The sequence below is a fragment of the Lycorma delicatula genome, chromosome 5, assembly GCF_047948215.1.
Source record: "Lycorma delicatula isolate Av1 chromosome 5, ASM4794821v1, whole genome shotgun sequence".
NCBI classification, from domain to species: Eukaryota; Metazoa; Arthropoda; class Insecta; order Hemiptera; family Fulgoridae; genus Lycorma; species Lycorma delicatula.
The window spans coordinates 15,068,300-15,089,302 of NC_134459.1; the positions used below are offsets into that span (position 1 = coordinate 15,068,300).

At 31.6% G+C, this 21,003-nt stretch overlaps 1 protein-coding gene across 1 annotated transcript; it reads left to right on the top strand.

The window, feature by feature from the left end:
* Positions 1 to 1,813: 1,813 nt before the first annotated feature.
* Positions 1,814 to 20,790, top strand: LOC142324712 (uncharacterized). The gene is made up of 5 exons (XM_075365629.1): positions 1,814 to 1,876; positions 3,408 to 3,584; positions 8,824 to 9,026; positions 15,290 to 15,392; positions 20,728 to 20,790. Exons 1-5 carry the CDS (start codon positions 1,814 to 1,816, stop codon positions 20,788 to 20,790), a joined length of 609 nt encoding a protein of 202 aa, XP_075221744.1.
* The last annotated feature ends 213 nt before the right edge of the window (positions 20,791 to 21,003 follow it).

The following is a 21,003-nucleotide window of genomic DNA, read 5'->3' on the forward strand; positions in this document are numbered from 1 at the left end:
CCGCATGCCTGTACAGAAAATGACCCTGCTGCACTGGAACGTTATGTCGGTAGCGCTCACTCAAGCCACTACCAATATCATAAACAATCAATTGAAGATCACTTAAGCAATCATCAACCACCTTCCAGCCATTAACATTGGCAGGAATAAACCTACCTATGATGTTTGTTCCACCAAACAACTGATACCCATCTATGTTACCTGTGTAGATGGGCAGCACACCAGGCATATTAAATACCTGTAAGCTAAAAAGCCCTCAATTAATTCATTGCCATCATCGGTGAACCTACTATGCCCAATTGTGACTTAACATTAACATCCCCACAAATAAGGACTGGACTTTGACCAAAGAATCTAAGAATTTTGTCCCAGACCTTAAGAATATGATCAGCAGGATTTCTGTACTGAAAATATGAACTTGCAGTATACAGATGCAAGTTCTCAACATCTACATGAACAACAACATGATGAATATATGAGAGCTGCCGTAAGAAGAAGCAATCTAGTTCCCTGCTGCAGACAACAGCAGACATACTCTCAAAACCACAACAGAATCGTTTCCAATTAGAAAAACCTGGCAGATCACTAGACGCAACATGTGGATGTTGATGAAGAACAACATCCAAACCTCTATGAAAAGCAACCTCACTTATCTCAATCTGTACAACATAAGCACTCTGTGCGTTTAACTGACCAAATTTAACCATTTAATGCGAAAGAATTCATATATATCGACAGCCTTCCAATAAAAACCACAATTCTTACTACTCACAGAGTGATTGGAATCCTTATTTGCACAAGTAGGACCCTCTGACTTCTTGGGACACTCATCATGCTTGTACCGCTCAAAACAAGACTGGATACCTAAATAATTCTTGATCTTACAAGAAGAAAAGAAAACAAACAACCTGCCTTCTGACTTGTAACGTTTCCAGAGATCAGTGTTACAAATAATGATTTAAGATCATTCAGTCTAGAGGAAACTACCTTTTGTGAACCTTCTGAACTACTTTTAGAACTCTCTAAAAATTGCATAACCTTATCATACCATTCGTTGAACTCTCGCAAATGCGAAGCTGAACTTCCTGCACATCCAAGAACCTTATGAAGCTCCCAAGTAAGTTCATACTTTTGGCTGGGGTAGACATACCAGCACTAGGATCCTCCTCTTTTGAAGAGGCAGACAAATCATCAATTCATACCTCAGTCAATACCTCACCAACATGAGTGGGTCGTTTACCCTGCCTAAGCCTAATCTGCTTCTCCTTTCTTGACATAATACTCTCAAATCACCTAATAAAGAAAATATAAACAATAAATAATGAAGTAAATAACGTAGTAGTTGTCCATAACCAACAGACAAATGTCCAATCAGAACACACGTAAACAAAGTAACAAGCCAATCAAGACAAGGCAATGTGACTGTTGACAAAAACACAGTAATCACAATGAAGCAAGATGGTAACCGTTGCTATTGTAAACAAATTATGGTCCTTATTGATAAGCAAGTATTCGTAATTGTATTAATTACCAATAAATAACAAATAAACACCGCTAACTAAAAATTGAACACTTAATAAAGCAGTCACTAAGGAAAACCCCCCCAAATAAGGTGAAATTCAATAAAGAACCACCACCTGATAGCCTAGACTATCCAAGCTATAAATAAATGAAAATAATTAATTTACGCTAGAATAACTCCCTAAATATTAACAAAACTCACAAATGAAATATCATAATTCTATACAAGGAACTTGTATGGAAGGAGCAGTCAAAAACACATCCTAACTCTTACCATGTTGTATGTCAAACTATGGCTGCAGTACAACACGATACAGCCGTTACAGCGACATCTTTTCATGACCCCACTTTAAAAGTAAATTAATTTCTTGATAGTTGGATAGCTTTCAGAGCCAATAGGAAGTTACATAGAACTGGATAAAACTCATGGAGGAGATTCCCTTGTTGTGGTTGATAAAAAGATTTTATCTTTTAGGAATGATTAGAGCTTAATACAGAATGTTTTAGGGCTGAGGTATGAATAAGTGATGATAACCTACTAGGTTATGGTAACCATAATTTCAGACCTGAGATGGCGACAGGATATTTTAATTTGATATGCAACAAATTAAATTAGGAGCAATATAGAATTATGATGCTGGGTGACTTCAATGTCCCAAAAGTTAATTGGAACAAAAGACAGACTGGAATGTAGTCTATTCATTCTCAAACATTAGTGATGCTGCCTTTTCTTTTTTATATTTTATTTACCAAAATTTGTGATTATATTCCTGTGAGACGAACAAGGTCAAATTCTTTTCTTGGCTGGTTTTCCAGGAAGCTCATTAAGTATCTTAAGCATAAGAACGTGGCATCAAAACTTTAAGAGAACAGGTTAGGTGTGTATTAACTCTTAAGAAAAAAGAGTAAGGATCTGCTAAGGAGGGATACAATTCCGAGAAGCAGAGAGATAGAGAAAGAGCTAGAAGTAAAGCTTGCAAACCAATCTAAATATGTGAAATACCTTACAAATGAAGCTAGTTGAGTACATCTAATTAAAATTCAAAATTATTACAGATATCAAACAACTTAGTGAATTTGGAAAGTATTTCCAGTCAGTCTATCAACCTGCAGATAATAGACATACATTTAAATATTTTGATGGCCATAAATAAATATATAAAAGTAGATTTAAACATGACATAATATAATAAATTTGCAACATTAAATAAAATAAAAAAATTGTTTTTATATTTCTTTAACTTATACATTAAAAAAAAAAAAACCATTTTAACGAATAATAAGATTGCTTTTAAACTGACAAGATATTTAACATAATAATTTATAACAACAGATCTAATTCTGATAAATATAATAAAGCAGGTTTTATATAGTTTCGCCTACTTCATTATTTAAAAATAAATTTTTTGAGCACTAAGGTTGCTACGAGATAGGCAATAACATGTTTCAATTGTAGTGGAACATCTAATTGTAAATAACAAATTATGAAATATGTATTGCATATGTAGAAAATATGATAATATTAAAATAATTGAAATCAATAATAGTGCTAAAGAAATAGCCTATTGAAAAAATATGTACATAAATATAAAAATAAGTTTCAGGTAATTAATCAATGAATGGAATTTCAGAAAGATGTTTAATTTGGCAGAACTGATTTAGTGTAATAGATAATTTCAGAATGTGCTCATGGAGGATAAGGATTTTAAAATTTGAAAATGTTATATACAACTACATTTAAACTTTTGTATTTGTATTAATTATAATATTTCATGATTGCTGATATATTAATGAAGTTTCAATTCAGAATGCTGATTTGTTTTTTATTAATTGCCCAATTGTTCACCATATTGATTATTTGTTTCTTTATTTAAAAAAACACACAGGAAGAGCAACAAATGGAAAATGGTTTACCAAAGTCACTTTCTACAGTTGGTGGAAGTAGGGATAATTATACAGAGTATGAAAATGATATCGATGATGGAAGATACTACAGGCAACAACCTCGTAACATAACTTGGCGATGCACTAAAGACACCACTCCATCCACTGTTTTACTTGTGGTATGTTATTCTGCTAGTTTAAAAAAAAATTATAATTTCTATATGGATTTAATTGTTTGTGTTTTATTTTAATTTATTGTATTGTATTACCTATGCAAAACAGATAGATAAGTCTCCAGTTTTCTTCACAGAATAATTAAAAAACTACTTCTCAGTTTTGAGTAAATTTTGGATCATTTGTTTTAATATCTAGAAAAAGAACTATCATTTTGAATTCTGTGTTAAAAATTAGACAAACAGAATGTTTTTATTCAATAACGTGAGTTCTTCACACTCTCTGCACTCTGTCTTAACATAATTTCCAATTATATTTCATCTGAAAGAAATTTTAATTTAATTGAAATTTTTCACTGAAAAATTTCAAAAAAGGATGAACATACTTAGAATATTAAGAAATTCTGTAAATATGATTGTATTTTTATCTATATTAAAATTTCCTTAAGCTATTATCTTAATATTGTAATCCTCCAATATCATAAAGATGTCAATAAATACATCTCCTACCTCCTTGTATTTTTTTTTACTTTATGTAAGAGAAAATTTTATAAACATTTACATTTAAAAGATATATATATATGAAATGTAAATGAACATTACTTATCTTTGTGATTAATCTTTATGACTTTTACATTAATCTTTGTGATTTCACAAAGATTAGGAGATTTATTTAATTGTAACACACAGATAATGTGCTACAGGAGTATTGTCCTGTGAAAGCAATTAAATCCCTTTTGAGTATATTTTCTTATGACCCTCTTTTTAAAAATAAAATTTGCAAAAATAAGTGCGAAAACTGAATATTCTTTATAAAAATTGAACTGATTCCAAAATCCAGTAATAAAACAAAAACTGCTTAGAAAGTTGTTAAATCTTGGTTCTGTTTCTAATAAGACGGACACATACTTTCAGTTAAACATTAAAACATTATTGTTACCAATCCAAAGCAGGTTATCAAATTATTTAATTCATTTTTCTTTAATATGCCTATGCAATTGAATTTAAAACAAGACTTAAAAAATACAGAGCTTCTGATGAAACAGAAATTTTACAAGCACAGAACTTTAAACATTTATTAATGCATAATAAAAATACAAAACATATTTATTGCTTTTCTAATGTAGTCTTCCTGAAGTTCTACATATTTTTCTGAATGTGTGGGGAGCTTGTGGATATCTGTTTCATAAAATGTTTGAGCATGTGTCAATCCCTAGGAGTTCAGTGTCAGTCTGCAATTGACGTGCGTGTTTTTTGGGCTTCTTCAGTGGCCCAAAAAACGAAATTGAAGGGGATAAATCTAGACTTTATGAGGTTTAAGGTTTTCCAGTAAATTTTATCCAGAGTGCTAACAGCTGTGTGATACCTTATATTGTCATGGAGAAAAATTACATCTCTGATTAGCTGACAGTGCCTTTTGTTTCTATAGGCAGCTTTCACTTTGTCCAAGAGCTGAAATGGTACACAGCATTCTCAGTGTGATGTTCATGGAAAGATAGACCAACAGTATGCCTTTTCAGCCAGGTTGCGAAGAGTTTTCCAGCTGATGAAGGCATTTTTACTTTTACAGGGTGAGACTCTCCATTCTTATGACACTCTTTACTCATCAATTCCAACTCAAGAATGTAGTGATGTATCTATGCCTCATCACACATTACTGTTCAACGCAAAAACTTATTTGCTTCTTGTCAAAATTGGTTCTGGAGACTTTGGCAAATTTCCTATTGGAAATTTGCTTATTGGGCCTGTTTCTGCTTTGTCAAAATTCTTGGAACCCACCTCACATAGACCTTTTAATGGTGCCCTCATTTGTGAGAAACATCACGATAATTTGTTGTACAATTGATGATAAAACCTCTTGTTCTTTTATGACACTACTGACCATAGACACAAATGCTGAGCCAGCTGAAGTATCATCACCATTCCCACATCTTTATCATCAATATCACTCTGCCGCGCCAGCCCACTCATGTTGTATGCAAGCTGTGAAGACAAACTCCAGTTTCTATTCGACTGACCCTCTTATTTTTAAATTTAAACCTGTTGATAAATTAAGAAAATTAATTGTTAGATTAAGAAAATGTTTGATCTAATAAACTTCTCCAGCTTACATTCATTTAAATCAAACAATTTAATTTAATTAATTAACTGATAAATAAAAAATCAATTATATATAATTAATTATTAACTTGAGTTAATTATACAGATAACACTTGAATACCAGCTGTATAATGACTTTAAAATTATACTTAAAAATCTCAAAGAATATCAAAGAAAAATTGTTTTAAGACACAAATCGTAGTGCATATTTTCACTTCACTTTGGAGTTATACTGGGCAAGCAACTTAAAATTGGACCACTACAAACTTAACACAGTTGCGATGTGTAACATTTTATAAATGAAATGAAAATGAAATTAAATAAAAATTTGTATTTAGTTTAGGAAAAGTTTACTTATTTATCATATTTTTACAAATGATCTTCAAAATAAGTGCCCTGTACATTGATGCATTTTTGTTGATTTTTTTTTTTTGCTAATGGATCATATTGAGAATTTCTTGATACAAAATGTTTTTGTCAGTGCTATTGATTTTTTGTTGAATGTTCACCTGCATCTCTTTGATAGTGTGGAGATTTGATTTATAAACTCTATGCTTCAAGTAGTCCCCAAGAGAAAAATAGCAACTAGACAAATCTGGAGAACGCAGAGGCCACTGTTCTCTATTGACAGATTGTTCTGTGTAAAAGTAGCACGAATGTATGCTAGTGAATCATTTGATGTGTGATATGTTACTTCATCTCATTTGAAAAAGCAGATTACTTCACTATTCCTTTTTTTGATTTGTTAACTGAACGTAGAACTCTTTTAAAATTGTACACACTTCTGTATTGATGAGTCAAAGAATATTGGCCCAACTATACGATTACCATAAACAGTGCACCAAACACCCAATTTACTCATTGTGAAGTGGTTACTCAAACATCTGGTGAGGATTTTCAGTCATCCGATACATACCACCCATTTAGGTGAAATGAAATTCTCCATCGAGTCTACCTACCCATCAGCAATGTTTTTGAGAAGCCAGTTACAGTAATCAAGACTTTTTGTTTATCTGTTTTCTTAAGTTCTTAGACAATATGGTTGAAAGTTTAAATCGTGAAGAATCTTATGGCAAATTGTGTATTTTGCACCAATTCCTTATGACAATGTACATATAATTTTTTTTTTACCAGTGGAAATTCTTTTTTTAATTTTGGTTATGACTTTTGGAGTCCTAAATGAAGATCATATATTTTTGTTTTGTGTTTGAAACCGACTGTTGTAGGCAATTTTTTAACCAACTCATGTATTCTACCCTTAGCTGGAAAACTGGAATTTGGAATTTTTCCATGAATATTTGACACATTTCTTGAAAGGCTCCAGAACACACATAACCTTTCACTATAGCAGGCAACCCTTTCCTTTAACAAATAAGGCATTTTAGAAAAACAAAGCTGGAAAGAACAAAATTAAACTGCACAAAAGCATGAACAGTTTACAACTGACAACAATAGACTGGAGTAGTAATATACACAATCAATAGTGACACTAGTAGTAGCAGTGACAGTAGTAGCATTGAAGTTGACACATAAATAACTCAAGCTGTCTCAGTTTGGTTTTAAGTTGCTCACTCTATATTTTTTGATTATGGCAGAATTATTATTTTAGAATCGTTTATGTCAGAATTTGCATTGTAAGAAAATAATACTGTGAATAATAATTAAAGCATAAATAAGAGCCTCATGATGACCTATTTTTAACTGTTAAAATCCTGCTTTTACCATTAGCATACATCTTCCAAATTTGTTGTTTTATAACAAAATATATTCAAATAACATTATAGTCTTGTTAATCTTAATTAATGTGGACTCTTGGATTAATAAAAATACTCAGATTATTGCAGTTATAATAAGAAATGTTTTGTTTTATTAGTGATATATTTCTTCATTTTATAAATTAAGAATGCTTATATTACTACGTATTTTATTTCTGTTAATCATTAATATTCTGTTAGTAAAGTCTTTTTATGAATTTTTCATTTTGGCATTTAAATTAAAACATTGATTATATACAACACTGTTGTATATAATATTCATCATTACTTTCTCCATTGCCTTTATAAGTAATTCAGTAGTTCATTTAAATAAAATATTTTTCTATAAATGGGATTATAACATCTTTTAAAATATAACGCATCACAAGAGGTTACCTCTTGGTACTGCTTAATTTACATCAGCCTTTTTTCTGTAAATTGAAAACCATCCAAGTAGTTCAGTACTTGTGGGCCATTAGTACATTTTTCAACATAATTATTAAGTTCTTTTATGTGATTTTTCATAGTTTTAAAAATTGTATTCTTATCTATCTCTTCATTTTCATCATTCTGCTCTTTCATTAGAATTTGAAATCTTTTTTTATCCTTTGCTTTTTCAATTTTTAAATTTTGTGTTCTGTTTAATGATTGTGTGGCAACATTGAACGCTCATGACTTTTTTTATGTCCTGGAAGACCTATCTATCTCTTTTATGAACTTTTTTTGGGAGCTGATTTAATCCTGCCTAGTTTAACTGTCTGATCTTGAGTGTAATATTTGTAATTAAGTAAATTTTAGTTTGTTTTGCTGCAAATAGAAAGTTTTGTATAAAATTTACTCAGGTACTTCCTCCACAAGCTAGCTCCTGCTTACTTTTTTATTTTTAAAATTAAAATTGCCATTAAAATGATAACAGTTGAGAAAATAGAATCCATAAAAGAAAATTTGCTTAATATTCAGAAAATATTTTGAAAAGTGCTTTCCAGAACTGTTTCTATGTAAAAGAAGACACAATGAAAAGTATGGACTATAGGAAGGAGAAAAATTGAAAATGCTCCAAATATTCAGTAAAATCCTTTTTAGAAAAAGTTTGGTTTTCTTTTAAATAGACCTCATGTATACATATGTATATTATATATCTTTTCAGGATAAAAATCCTTGCATCTTCTATGTGTGTTATCTGTAAAAGTAATTCTGTTATAAATTGGGGACATTTCAGAGAATGTAAAGAACTGATTGATTATAGAAACATGTCTGATGGAAAATTGTATTGGAAGACCAGAAATCTAATGACATTCTATCAGAAAACAAAAAAAAAAATTATATATATATATACTTTCAGATTTGTTGCTAAAATTTCTTTCTATATGATTAGAGTGAATTTGTTACAGAATTATCGAAAATTGGACTGGGAGGTACGAAGTATTCTTGTGGACATGTTACCTTTCTTAAAATTACATCTGACTGAAATTTGTTCACCCAGTTTATTGGAATCAGTCCGAAATCTTGTTCTGCAGCTTGTTCCATCACCACATAATACTGGTCAGTTAGATGGACTTCTTGAAGATGCCCTTTTTAAATTCCAAGGATACAGGTATGTCATCTTCTCTTAAGTTTTATTTTGTAGCCTTTCTTTACTGTTACTTAGAATGACTAACATGTGTGAATATCATCCAAAAAGTAATAATACCTGTTTATGCTTTGTTATTTAAAGCAATGATTTTGTTCCAAATGAGTAGAAAAATTTTTTATGTACATTGTACCGACAGTTTATCTATGAACTTATTCTTGTACAATAGTTGTCTGTGTTAATATTTTAATTAATCATTTTTTATGTGTAATAAATAATTAACACATACAAAAGTCTTTTTAGAGTATTTTTTTTTCTTTTCTGTAGTTTGTTTATTTTGACCTCTCGAGACAATCTATAACTACAAGAAGCAAGTGAGGCAGACTATAATCCAGCAATGTGATGGTTTCTGTAGATATTTATTTTTTTATCAGCCATCAAATCTGGATAAACAAAATTTACTTGATATTTTTATATGATATATTATGAAGACTGAAATTCATATTTACTGTTTCACTTTCCCGTTAAAGGCCATCAGGGCTAGAATGTGGTTGGGGGTGGCAACCAGAAGCATCACAAGGTGGGTGTCTTCCCGTACAGGGTTGGGATGTACTTTTTGTACTAATTGAGCATTATAATTTTTGTTTTCTGTACTACAAATGTAAGGATTTAAGCTTCAGTGCTATTTTTATATGTTTTTGTTCAAAAGTTAAGTTTGGAATCTTATTTTTTCTGTTTGTATAGCATGATTAATTATTATTGGTTCTCATAAACCTTACTACAAATTTACGCTTTCATTTTCATTGATATTAATCAGAACTTATAAGGCAGACCTCTTTGAAATGAGGGAACATTATTACATTTTATGCTGCCTCTGTTGTAATTATAAATTAATGTTCAATTAAAATATTAAATAAATAATAAATTAAGAACAGGTAATAAATAATATTTTGTATCATAATGATATTATGTACAAAGGTAATATGCACATTTATTAAAAAAATTAATTAATTAACTCAGTATTATTGAACAAATATTTCTATAGTTTAATCTTTTAATTATATTTTTTCTTTTATTAAAAACATGTTCTGAAGAAACCAAAATCTTTGCAAAAGTGTTGAATAATGTAGCTAATGAATAAAACAGCAAATGAGAAAATTAATTTTAAAATAATTATATTTTGCTGCTAGGATGCAATATGCTAAGCTACATAATTATATTTTTAATACATATGCATGGATACAAGATTTATTCAATTTCCTAGATATCATCAGCAGTAATTTCTACATCAATAAAGACTTATTTAATAGTTGGGAGTCATAACAGGTTTTAACAATTAGTCTTATTTTATTTTTATGATTTTTTTTTTTAAGCAATCAATATAATTTTCCTTTTTCACCTTAACTGATTTCTGTTGATTATTCACAAAAAACAAGTAAAAATTTGAAAAAATTTTGTCATCCAACTTGAAAAAAGATTTACTTCTTGAACATGTTGCTTAGTAATTGAGGAATTAGATAATAACAGGAGACTAAAGTATTAAAGATTCTTTCATAATTAAAATTTTTATTCAACCCATCAAGATGCAGTGACACTGTAAGAGGTTATGACAGTTGTATGTTTGTTGTAAATGATGAGGTATATGTATTCTTGGCTGAAATTAATAATAAAAAAAGTGTTGTAAACTAGATTGTAGTCATGTAATGGATAGGAAATAAAAATGAAGGTTTTAATCTATTTTGTGGAATTAGAAAAAAAAATAGTTGTCTAAATGTTTGATAATGAAAGATATGTTGCATTTTGAGGCTTGTAGCGATTATACGTGTTAAAAGTGCATGGATGTAAAGTATTGTAATTGAAAGTGGAAATTTCCTGAGTGATTTATTTAAAATTGGTAAAAGATTTCAAATAATTTATAAAAATTACTAAAAGTACGGATTTGCTGAAAGGTGAGAAACCATCCACATAAAATAGATCATATTGTGGAATTAAGAAAAAAATCACCTATAAACTATACCGTATACAGCTACATTATGGCTTAAATAAATCAGTTCTTTAATTATTTGGAGTTCATTGCGTTAAATTATTCAAACCTTTTACTGAGTATTAACACAGAAGTAAACTAAGAATGAAACAATATTCATATTTCAAATTTGTAAAAGAAATTAGATTATTCATTCAGATTTCCACATTCAGATGTTTATAATCTTTGCCCAAGGTCAAATGTTTTATTAAAAAATGATTCAACTAATAGATTCAAATCTCAGTTTGACCATAATAACAGAAAATATAACAGGTAGTGAAAAAAATTTAATTTTGTAATTCCAAGCCTTTAGTATTTACCACTATAACTATTTAAGTAATTTGTTTTGCTGTTGAATATAAATTAAAAGAAGAACAATGCTATATATTCAGTGTTAGTTGATATTTTTTTTAAAAGAAAAATTGTTTTATTCTAGTTTAAAAATATAGTTTATTTTTGAGTGGTGCAGATGATGGAAAAATTTGAATTTATTAATGTCTTCATTCTGCAGTTGGTTAAAAATCACAAAAGAATCAAAATAACATATTTACTCCCAGTTCATGGCCACAGTCAATACAGTTGGAACTCTGAGATATGTGGTAAAAAAAAAGTCCCCAAGATTATGAAGATCTTTTAAAGATCATCACAGTTCTCAGTGATTTATAGTTAAGTATGCAGGCTCCATTCTCAAAAATAAAATCTGGTCTTGAATAATTTTTTTATTTAATAAACAAAGATGGTGTGTTAAAATTAATAAAAGAATTATATAAAAGTAGTGTACACAACACATGGATCTATTTTGACTCATAAAATTAATTCTTCTTTCATTGAATTCACAATTTACAAATTCCTTAAAAACTCATTTCACAATGAAATAACTTTTGGCGAAGATGAACCGAGAATGCTTACAATAGTAAAACTTTCTACAAGGCAATATTCATATTCAAATTTGTAAAAATATAAGATTATTTATTTAGATTTCCACGTAGAGAGGTTTACAATTTTTACCCAAAATCAAGTGCTTTATTATAAAATGATCCAACAAATGGAATTAGATCTTAGTTTGACCACCATACCAGAAAATGCAATAGTTATCAAACTATTAAACAAATTTTGTTTTGCAGTTCAAGCCTTCAGTATCTACCACTCTAATTAATTAACTAATATATTTTACTATTGTATACAAATTAAATTTGTCTATTCTAGGCAAAAAGTTGGCAATTTTTTGCCTGTTTATAACACCAAATTTTTTAAAGAAATAATTGTAAATTTGAAAGGTGGGCCTGATAATCAAAATAATTATGGTCACAGATTGAAAACATTGATTTTGATAATAAAATAATAAAAATTATGAAAATTAAAATTAATTTTTATTTGTTTTTTATCTGTCTTTTAGAACTAGAATTATATATATATATTTTTTTTATTTTATTTTTATAGTATAATTTTTTAGGGAAGATAATAAAACAGTGTATAATAAATTTTACATTAGTTTTATTTTCAATAAATTTATGAAAATTTTCCTAAAAGGGCTTACCCTTAAAGTATTAAGTTGGTTAATTAATTTTATATATATATATATATTATTTTACCAAATAGTGCAACACATGTATTTAATTTTTTAAAACTGTATTAAAAATAATTAAATCTTTAATTTCATTTTTCTTTAAATTCTTCAATTTTTATAATAATGGCTGTGTATTTTTCAAATTGTGTTTTTGTAAATAAAAATTAAACAAAAATTAATTATATCCTTAATGTATCTTAGTTTTTCCAATATTCTCAAGTAATATCAACTGAATCATGAATATAGATTGAACTGAAAAAAATGTTAAAATATGCTTTTAAGTTAGGAAAAAAGATTTATCTGATAGAATAAAAATACATTTCAGGTATTCATTTATAATTATGGTAGTTTCATAATTTAATCATTCTTTTAATCTGAAAATAACATTGATATACAAACCAGTTCAGCTGGATCTCAGAAAAAGTTTTTGTGAATTCCTAACTTTCAAATATTTAAGTAGAAGAAACTTCTTCTGCTTTATATAAGATCTTATGTTTTACATTTCTTGCTATTAATTGTCTTTGATATTGATGTATCCAATTTTTAACAACTCTCACCATTTTGTGTATGCCTGCCATAAAAATATCTCGCAATCTGGTGTTGAACTTTTGTAGAGTTACACCTCCTTGCCCACAGAAAACTATTCACTGCACAGACTTTAATTTGCACACTATCTGCAATGACAACATTTTTATGGTTATTAATGAATAACTGTTCCTGCCTTCTGCAATGATAAAACTGAATCATATTCAGTATAGCAACAACTTTTATTAAAATATTTTTTTTTGAAAAAAATTTGAGGAAATTCAAATAACTTTTGTCGCCCGTATCATATTTAAATATTTATATTTGTTTATTTTATAACTAGATAAAAAATATGTTAATTATGAGCAAAGAATTTTTTATTTGTAACAAGTACTTACATAGTTACGCTATTTCTCTACATAGTAGCCATTCCAATTTAGAAATTTTTCGTAGCGTGGTACCAATACCCTTGTCATAGAACAGAGCCGCCTGTGTTTTCAGCCATGTTTCTACGCTGGTCTGCAGCTCGATGTCTGTGCCAAAATGTTGTCCTCCTAGCCAGCATTTCATGTGAGCAAAGAGGTGAAAATCGGATGGAGCCAAGTCCGGGCTGTATGGTGGGTGATCAAACACTTCCCAACGAAAACACTGCAGGAGCTTCTTTGTTACAGCTGCAGTGTGTGGCCGAGCATTGTCAAGGAGAAAGACAATGCCTGATGACAACATTCTTTTCTGCTTATTCTGAATTGTGCTTTGTAGACGTTGAAGAGTCATGCAGTATGAGGCTGCAGTGATGGTCGTGCCAAGTTCCATGAATTCCACCAAGAGAACTCCATTCCGGTCCCAGAACACAGTAACCATACACTTTCTGAGAAGGTTCGCTTGAACTTTTTTGGTTTACTGGGAAAATGAGAATGCATCCACTGTTTGGATTGTTCTTTTGTTTCTTCAGTTCCGAAATGGACCCATGTCTCGTCCCCTGTGACAATTTTGTTCAAAAAATCTTCTTCATTGTGGTAGCACTGGAGAAACGTTAGAAAGCCGTCCATTCTCATTGTTTTGTGATGGTCGGACAGCATCTTGGGAACCCATCTCACACACAGTTTGCGGTACTGAAGTCTCTCACTCACAGTGGTGTAGAGAGCTGACCTTGAAATTTTCTGGAAAAATCACTCAATACAGAAATTGTGAGCAGACTGTTTTCTCGAATTGCCTCATCCACTCGCTCAACGAGATCATCGGTTGACGCTCGCTTCCTTCCCTGACCGCCTGCATCATGAACATCTGTATATCCTGCTTTAAAGTTCCTGCACCATTGTCGCACTTTGCTGTCTCTTATTGAAGTTTCACCGTCCACATTACTTATTCGTCGATGAATTTCAGCTGCATTACACCCCTCAGCCTGAAGAAATAGAATTACCGCACACACTTCACACTTGGCGGGAGATGCTATTGTTGTAGACACGTGTTTGCGTGTTCAGAACTAAATAAAGTGACACGGCGTGATTGAAGGCCATACTAGAGACGCTGCGCAACACATATATGCAAAGGTTCATCCGATTTTTGCGCGGGTTTTTATTTCGCGACCGATCAGACCTTGAAAAAAAATAACCCTCGTATTACTCAAAATATTTTCTCCTTTTAATATTATTTAATTTAGTTTTTCTCTGTTAGGTACTATATTATCACAAGTTCCAGGCAATCTGACAAGAGTCATGAATCATTTCTAATATTGATGTACCCATTTTCAAGAATAGTAAACATCTAGTAAACAGGTTTATTGAAGAAAGTGAGGTGTGAGCATTCCGTAATTTCCCATTCCTTATATCATTGACCTATATACTGTTGTAGATTCAGAACTTTTATAATTATTTTAATTAAAATCTACCTTTACCAGTTATTGTTTATTGCATTGTTATTGCATTCATATTTGTATTATATGAAGTTTTTGGGAATTAGTTGTTATTATCAGATGTAATATTATTAGTACATCATTGTAAGTTATGATGAATATAAAATATAAAATAAACAAATTTACTCTACAATGCTATACAAATTACACATTAAAACACATGATTGTAGTAGTAGGCAGTGAAAGTACAATCTTCTATTATTCATTTATTTTTTTTTAAATGTTGATTATTTTATTTTATGTTGTTTGCTTTTTTTAAGAATGCGTGATGTGTGCGACGAGCTTGTTACTGTTGTAGCTGATGTCTTAATTAGTGAACTTACATTTCTAAGGCTTACAACATCTGTTAATGGTGCACCACCTGTAAGTATTACTTATTGAATAGTTATTGATATCCATAATTGATTCGCTTAGTACATAGATTCTAAATATTATTAATATTAATCATCAAAAGGTTCTTCTGATGGAATTAATAAAACAAGAGACTGATCCTCTATTATGATAGCTGTTGTGACTATTACTCAGCTTACTGAAGTTTTCTCTCCTAAGGAATCATAAAGCTTTGTTGTAGGTGAGGGTGTGTGCATGCCTCTGAGAAGCAGATAGATATACTGTAGGTGCTTCCATAATGGGTAGATTATGTGGAGTTCAAATTGAAGGATGGATTTTGAAAGGGAGCAGCAAGCCTTTCATTGGTTATTGATTAAAATGATTTTTTTTCTAAATGGTTAATGGTTCATATGACTGAAAAAACAGGAACATAAGTGAATTTACTACTGCTTGTGCTAGGTTTTGAGTACTGCAAACTCAGAGAAATGCAAAATACATCTGTAATTTAAAAGAAAATGGTTTTATTTTTCTTCTTGACACAAAATATTTTGGAGACTTTCAACCAGTTCACCAGATGAGAACTCATACAAGATTGAGTAACATTTATTATCTGTAATATGGAAATTTAAACAAGACTGGTAGGTTGGATAGTTTAAAAAGAAGAATTAATTGGTTAAATTTTGATATATTAAGAGTTTATGAGATCATTTGCAAAGATGAGCTGAATTTTTGGTGTGGGAATTCCAAAAATTAACAAAAAATTTTGTTAATGAGATTTTCAACTCTTCACTTTCTTTGAATAGGGGATGAGATGCAAGCCAGTTTTTGGGGTGTAGGAAGAGATGGTAGTCACTGGGTATGAGATCAGGACTTTCAGGAGGATGATAAAAAATTTGCCATCTGAATTTTTGAATTGTACCTGCTGTACATTCAGCTGTGTATAGTCATGCATTATTGTGAAGAAGAACAATTTCTGCTCTCAGCATTCCTCATCGCTGGTTTTGAATAGCACAATTTAGAAAGTGTTTCACAATAGACTTGTGATGATGTGTGATGGATGTTCCAGGTTTTATGAAATCAATCCAAATCACACCCTTTAGGTCCCAGAATTCATTTCCTATGATTTTCTTTTGAGACAGCTTGTTTGATTGTTTTTGGTTCAGATAAACCAGAATGACACCAGTGCATAGATTGTTGTTTCACCTCAGCATTGATGTTTGAAATTCATGTTTTCACCAGTGATATGGGAAAAAGAATTTGTCTCCCTCATGGTTAAAGGTTTGAGAAAAGCATTACAACGTCATTCTGTAAGTAGTATAAAAATGGGCAATCCGGGCAAACCTTGACCTTTCATCTCATGACAACATGGGACATGACTCTGACCTATGATGTCATCAGGGGAATTTCCTGCAAAAAATCAAGGTCACCTTTTTGCGCACGTGTTGGACGGATGTGAATTTTTTTACTAATTTGAAAGTTTTCTTAACGGCAAAGTCATTCGACTACTCTAAATAGGTGCCAAATTTTCACCGTAATTCATACTGTCATTTTCACATTTTCCTGCACATTCTATCAATGCAATCTCTGATTTGTTATCTTGTTTTACAGTCAGTAATCTTCATTGTAGAAGAGATATGTTTTTCCAATATATAATATATTTACAGACCTGTTGATCTTACAAGGTTGAGGGTATCCTAGGATACCCTCCAGCTATCTGTTGCATATAAAGGTTAAACATATATAACTTTTGATCTTCAAATATCATCATATCTCCATCTGGTCTCTGATACATCGCATCCACTCCCTTGAACGCACTGGAGAGAAACTCCAGCACATTCAAGATTATATGATAATTTCATCTAATACACCCATTGATAATTACCCTGTTCTGTAAATTTACACCACATTTTAGACTTGAGAGTTCTGTTGAAAAGCTCGACTATTGAAGCCTTTTATTGTAATATGTCGAATAATGATTGATATCATACTTTAAAAGTAAAGCTTTCATTTTTGAATTAAACCACTCACTACTATCATTTGTTTGAAAATTTTTCATGTATTTTTTAAATATAGGTTCAAGGACTTTATGTTACCTGTTTTTTGCTCCTTAATGGGAAAGTGAAAGCATATTTAGAAAAAACAATTTGTAAGTGTGAGAATATATTTATATCATCTATTTACCCTAGAAAATTGTATCAACTCTACCAGGTTGGCTTGATGTAGATCATCTATACCTTTTAGAGTGACAGATCTGGTCAGAAAATTTCTAAGAGCTTGTTTATGAAGCTCTTTTGTAATACCTTGTTTAACACTCATTGTTCTGTTATAAACTGATTTTTTATGTTAATAACTTTCACTTTATACTGTAGAACATAATAAGGATAAACAATACAAATAATTGTAAGGGGATAAAGTTTCTTATAAAACTGAGATTTTAAATTTTCTATTGGATGATTTATTGGCAGATGATGTGCGTAGTGAAACCTCATATCATCTGTGAGTCTGAGAGGAAGCTTTTTGCTTTTCACTCTGATGTTTATCTGTGGAAATTGCAGAAGCAGAGATATGTCAGGTAATTTGGAGTTTTGGTAGAAATAAAGCCCTGGGTTTCGATGGAGCTCCTTGTCCATTCTGTTGGAAGATGTGTTGGTACTTTGATTAGAATTTTTAATAGGGTGCTCTTTGCTGGCTACTTCCTCGTTTGCTAGAAAAAAGAAAAAGGCACTTCGTAATACTGATAGATTGTATTCTAGGAAGTTCTTAATAGATGATCTGTACGGGTTTTGCCCAGGCAGGGTCAGTAGATGCTTTCTTAAGGTTATGAATATTGTTTCTTTTAGTAAGTCTGAGTATGTCTTAGCTATCTTTTTGGACATATAAGAGCTTTTAATAATTTGTGGTGTTCCTCTGCCCTGTTTCAGCTGCAGAAGCATGATCATAAACAGAATGAGCTAAATGTTTTATATAGTTATTTCAGCAATCAAGACAGAGTCTCAGAAGTAGGAAAAACACTGTCTAAATGTTTACGCAGCGTAGTGTTTTAGGACCAATGCTGTGGGTTGCTGAATTCAATTCTTTGATTTGGTTGAAGTTATCCAATCGATCTCCCATCATCACGTATATGGATGATGGGCTTTTGTTGGTTAAAGGAGATTCAAGGAATGAGATTGAATTCAGGGCAGCCCAGGCTTGCAAGATACTCCAGTTGTGGGATTTGCAACATAAGATGGTGTTTAGCCCAGTGGTAGTAATGAGATGTTGCTGAAGGACAGACTAGCTGTTACATGACAACCTTGTGTATCAGTGGCAGGTCATCGAATTAGGTATGTCCTGCTGCAGAAGTATCTAGCTGTTGTCCTTGATGAGAATCTCAATTCAAGGAGCACTTTCAATATGCTGGCAAAAAAGACTTGTTCTGCTTTCTTCGGTGTTCAGAGAGCAGTTTACCCCAATTGCGGACTTAATTTCAGAATGTGTTTATATTAGGGTGTGTGTGAAGCTATAATGCTCTTTTTTGCACCTATCTGGGCTCATTGAATGAAGTATAATTGTTATAGGAATAGTTTGTTAAGAGCCCCGTGTCTCCTACTGTTGTCAGTGATTGTTGTCTTTAGCCTGTGAAAGGCAGCCCTTGTTATTTCTGTTATTAAATCCATTGATAGATATCCTTGCAAAGGAATGTCAATTACATTATGATGCCAAGAAGGTGGTCAACTTGCCTTTGAGCACATAAAAAAATAGACAAGCAAGGTTTCCATTTATGATAGGTCAGGTGGATGAATCATCTGACACACACATTGCACTTTTGGATGTGAGAAGTATTTAGGTAGTTAGTTGGATTTCCCCCAATCAGCATATTACAGTTTCTTTCTGGACATGGTGCTTACGAGACTTGGTCAGATTTGATTTGATTTGATTAATTCAGGCTTTTGTATCTGGAGTGTAGGGTCATTGATGATGTGTGCCATGTCTTATATGTCTGTCCCAACTACAAAACTGAACATACCAAAGTTGTTAGAGAGATTGCAAGGATCAATTCTGGTTTTGATCTGTAAGTTAACTGGAAAAACAAAAGTGAATGTAACATGTTGCTGGCTTCCTGAGATTCTTAGTCTTACAGAGGATGGCTGAGAAGGTCTGATGCTGTTATAGATGTGTAAATAGAATAGGAACCCGTGTGGCTAGGGGCCTTCTTTTTCCTGTTTAGCCTCCGGTAACTACCGTTTAGATAATTCTTCAGAGGATATGTATGAGTGTAAATGAAGTGTAGTCTTGTACATGCTCAGTTCGACCATTCCTGAGATGTGTGGTTAATTGAAACCCAACCACCAAAGAACATCCACGATCTAGTATTCAAATCCGTGTAAAAATAACTGGCTTTACTAGGACTTGAATGCTGTAACTCTCGACTTCCAAATCAGCTGATTTGTGAAGACGCGTTAACCACTAGACCAACCCGGTGGGTTAAAGTGTGGCTAGGGGCCTGCCTGGATGCTTACTTCACCAAGATATGCGTTTTGGCATCAAGCCCCAGTTAGCTGAGATATTCACTGTTAGGATGAGAAATGGATGTGTGGAGAACTCTTTGATGGTGCCGTGGTATGGGAGGGTGTAGGCACTGACCTTGCTTCCAAAAGTGGACCAGAGCAGAGATAGGATATGTTTTCATTAGAGGCTTATTAAATTTGTGAATTTTTTTCTTGATTTTTAAGTAAATCATGAGGACGTGAGTTAATTGAATTATAGGACAAAATTGTCATTGTTGCGATCAACACTTGTTTTGTTGGTATGGGGATAGTATTTTTGGTGTTTAAAGACTCAGTCAAGTAATAATCTGAGTGCACCACAGTCTAATTGAAGTTAGGTATAGGAAGAGTTTTTGTGTGAAACCTTGATGTTAGAGGAAGAAGCAGAGATGATCATGCTTCATGAATCTAATTTGATAGTTGAGGGTTTTAGTTATGATAGGTTGTCATGGTTGGAGGCCATTCAATGGTGATAGTAAGTTGTGTAAATACACTGATGGAAATGTCTGCCAAGGAATTTACATCAGTGGAATCCTGACAGAAGCCAAACTGATGACTGTGCTGTGTTATGTTTAGAGGGTCTAAAAAATGACCTCCAGTAAAGTCTGTCAGGGCTAGGGAGTGGTGTAGTGACTGGTATCGTCACAAGCTGGATGTCTTTCCTGATGGACTCAGGATGTGCTAATTGCTGGCTTGATAACATTTTAACATTAATGTGTGCAGGCTTAATAACATTTTAAATTCTCAGTCTCATATTTATTTTATTTGTTCCTTTCAAAGAGATTTTATGTGGCACCAAGTTCAGCAACAATGAGCAATTCTAAATTTGGTTTTGTTTAAAGGGTGAGGGAGTAGATAATGAAGATGAAGTGGAGACTGAAACTGCTGAAGAGGAGGGGCAGTAGGAGGAATTGATCGATTGCATGACCATCAAACTTCAAAGAATGCAGCTGAACAGCATTTGGTCACTAATCAAATTCTTAGGTGTCCAAAGGTATTTATATTGTCTAATTATTGGTAAACATAGACAAAAGCTATGTTTTTATTAAGAACAAGTTTTTAACAGTACTGATTGTAAACGTCACAGTTGTAACATTAATACTCTTAACCATAGCAGT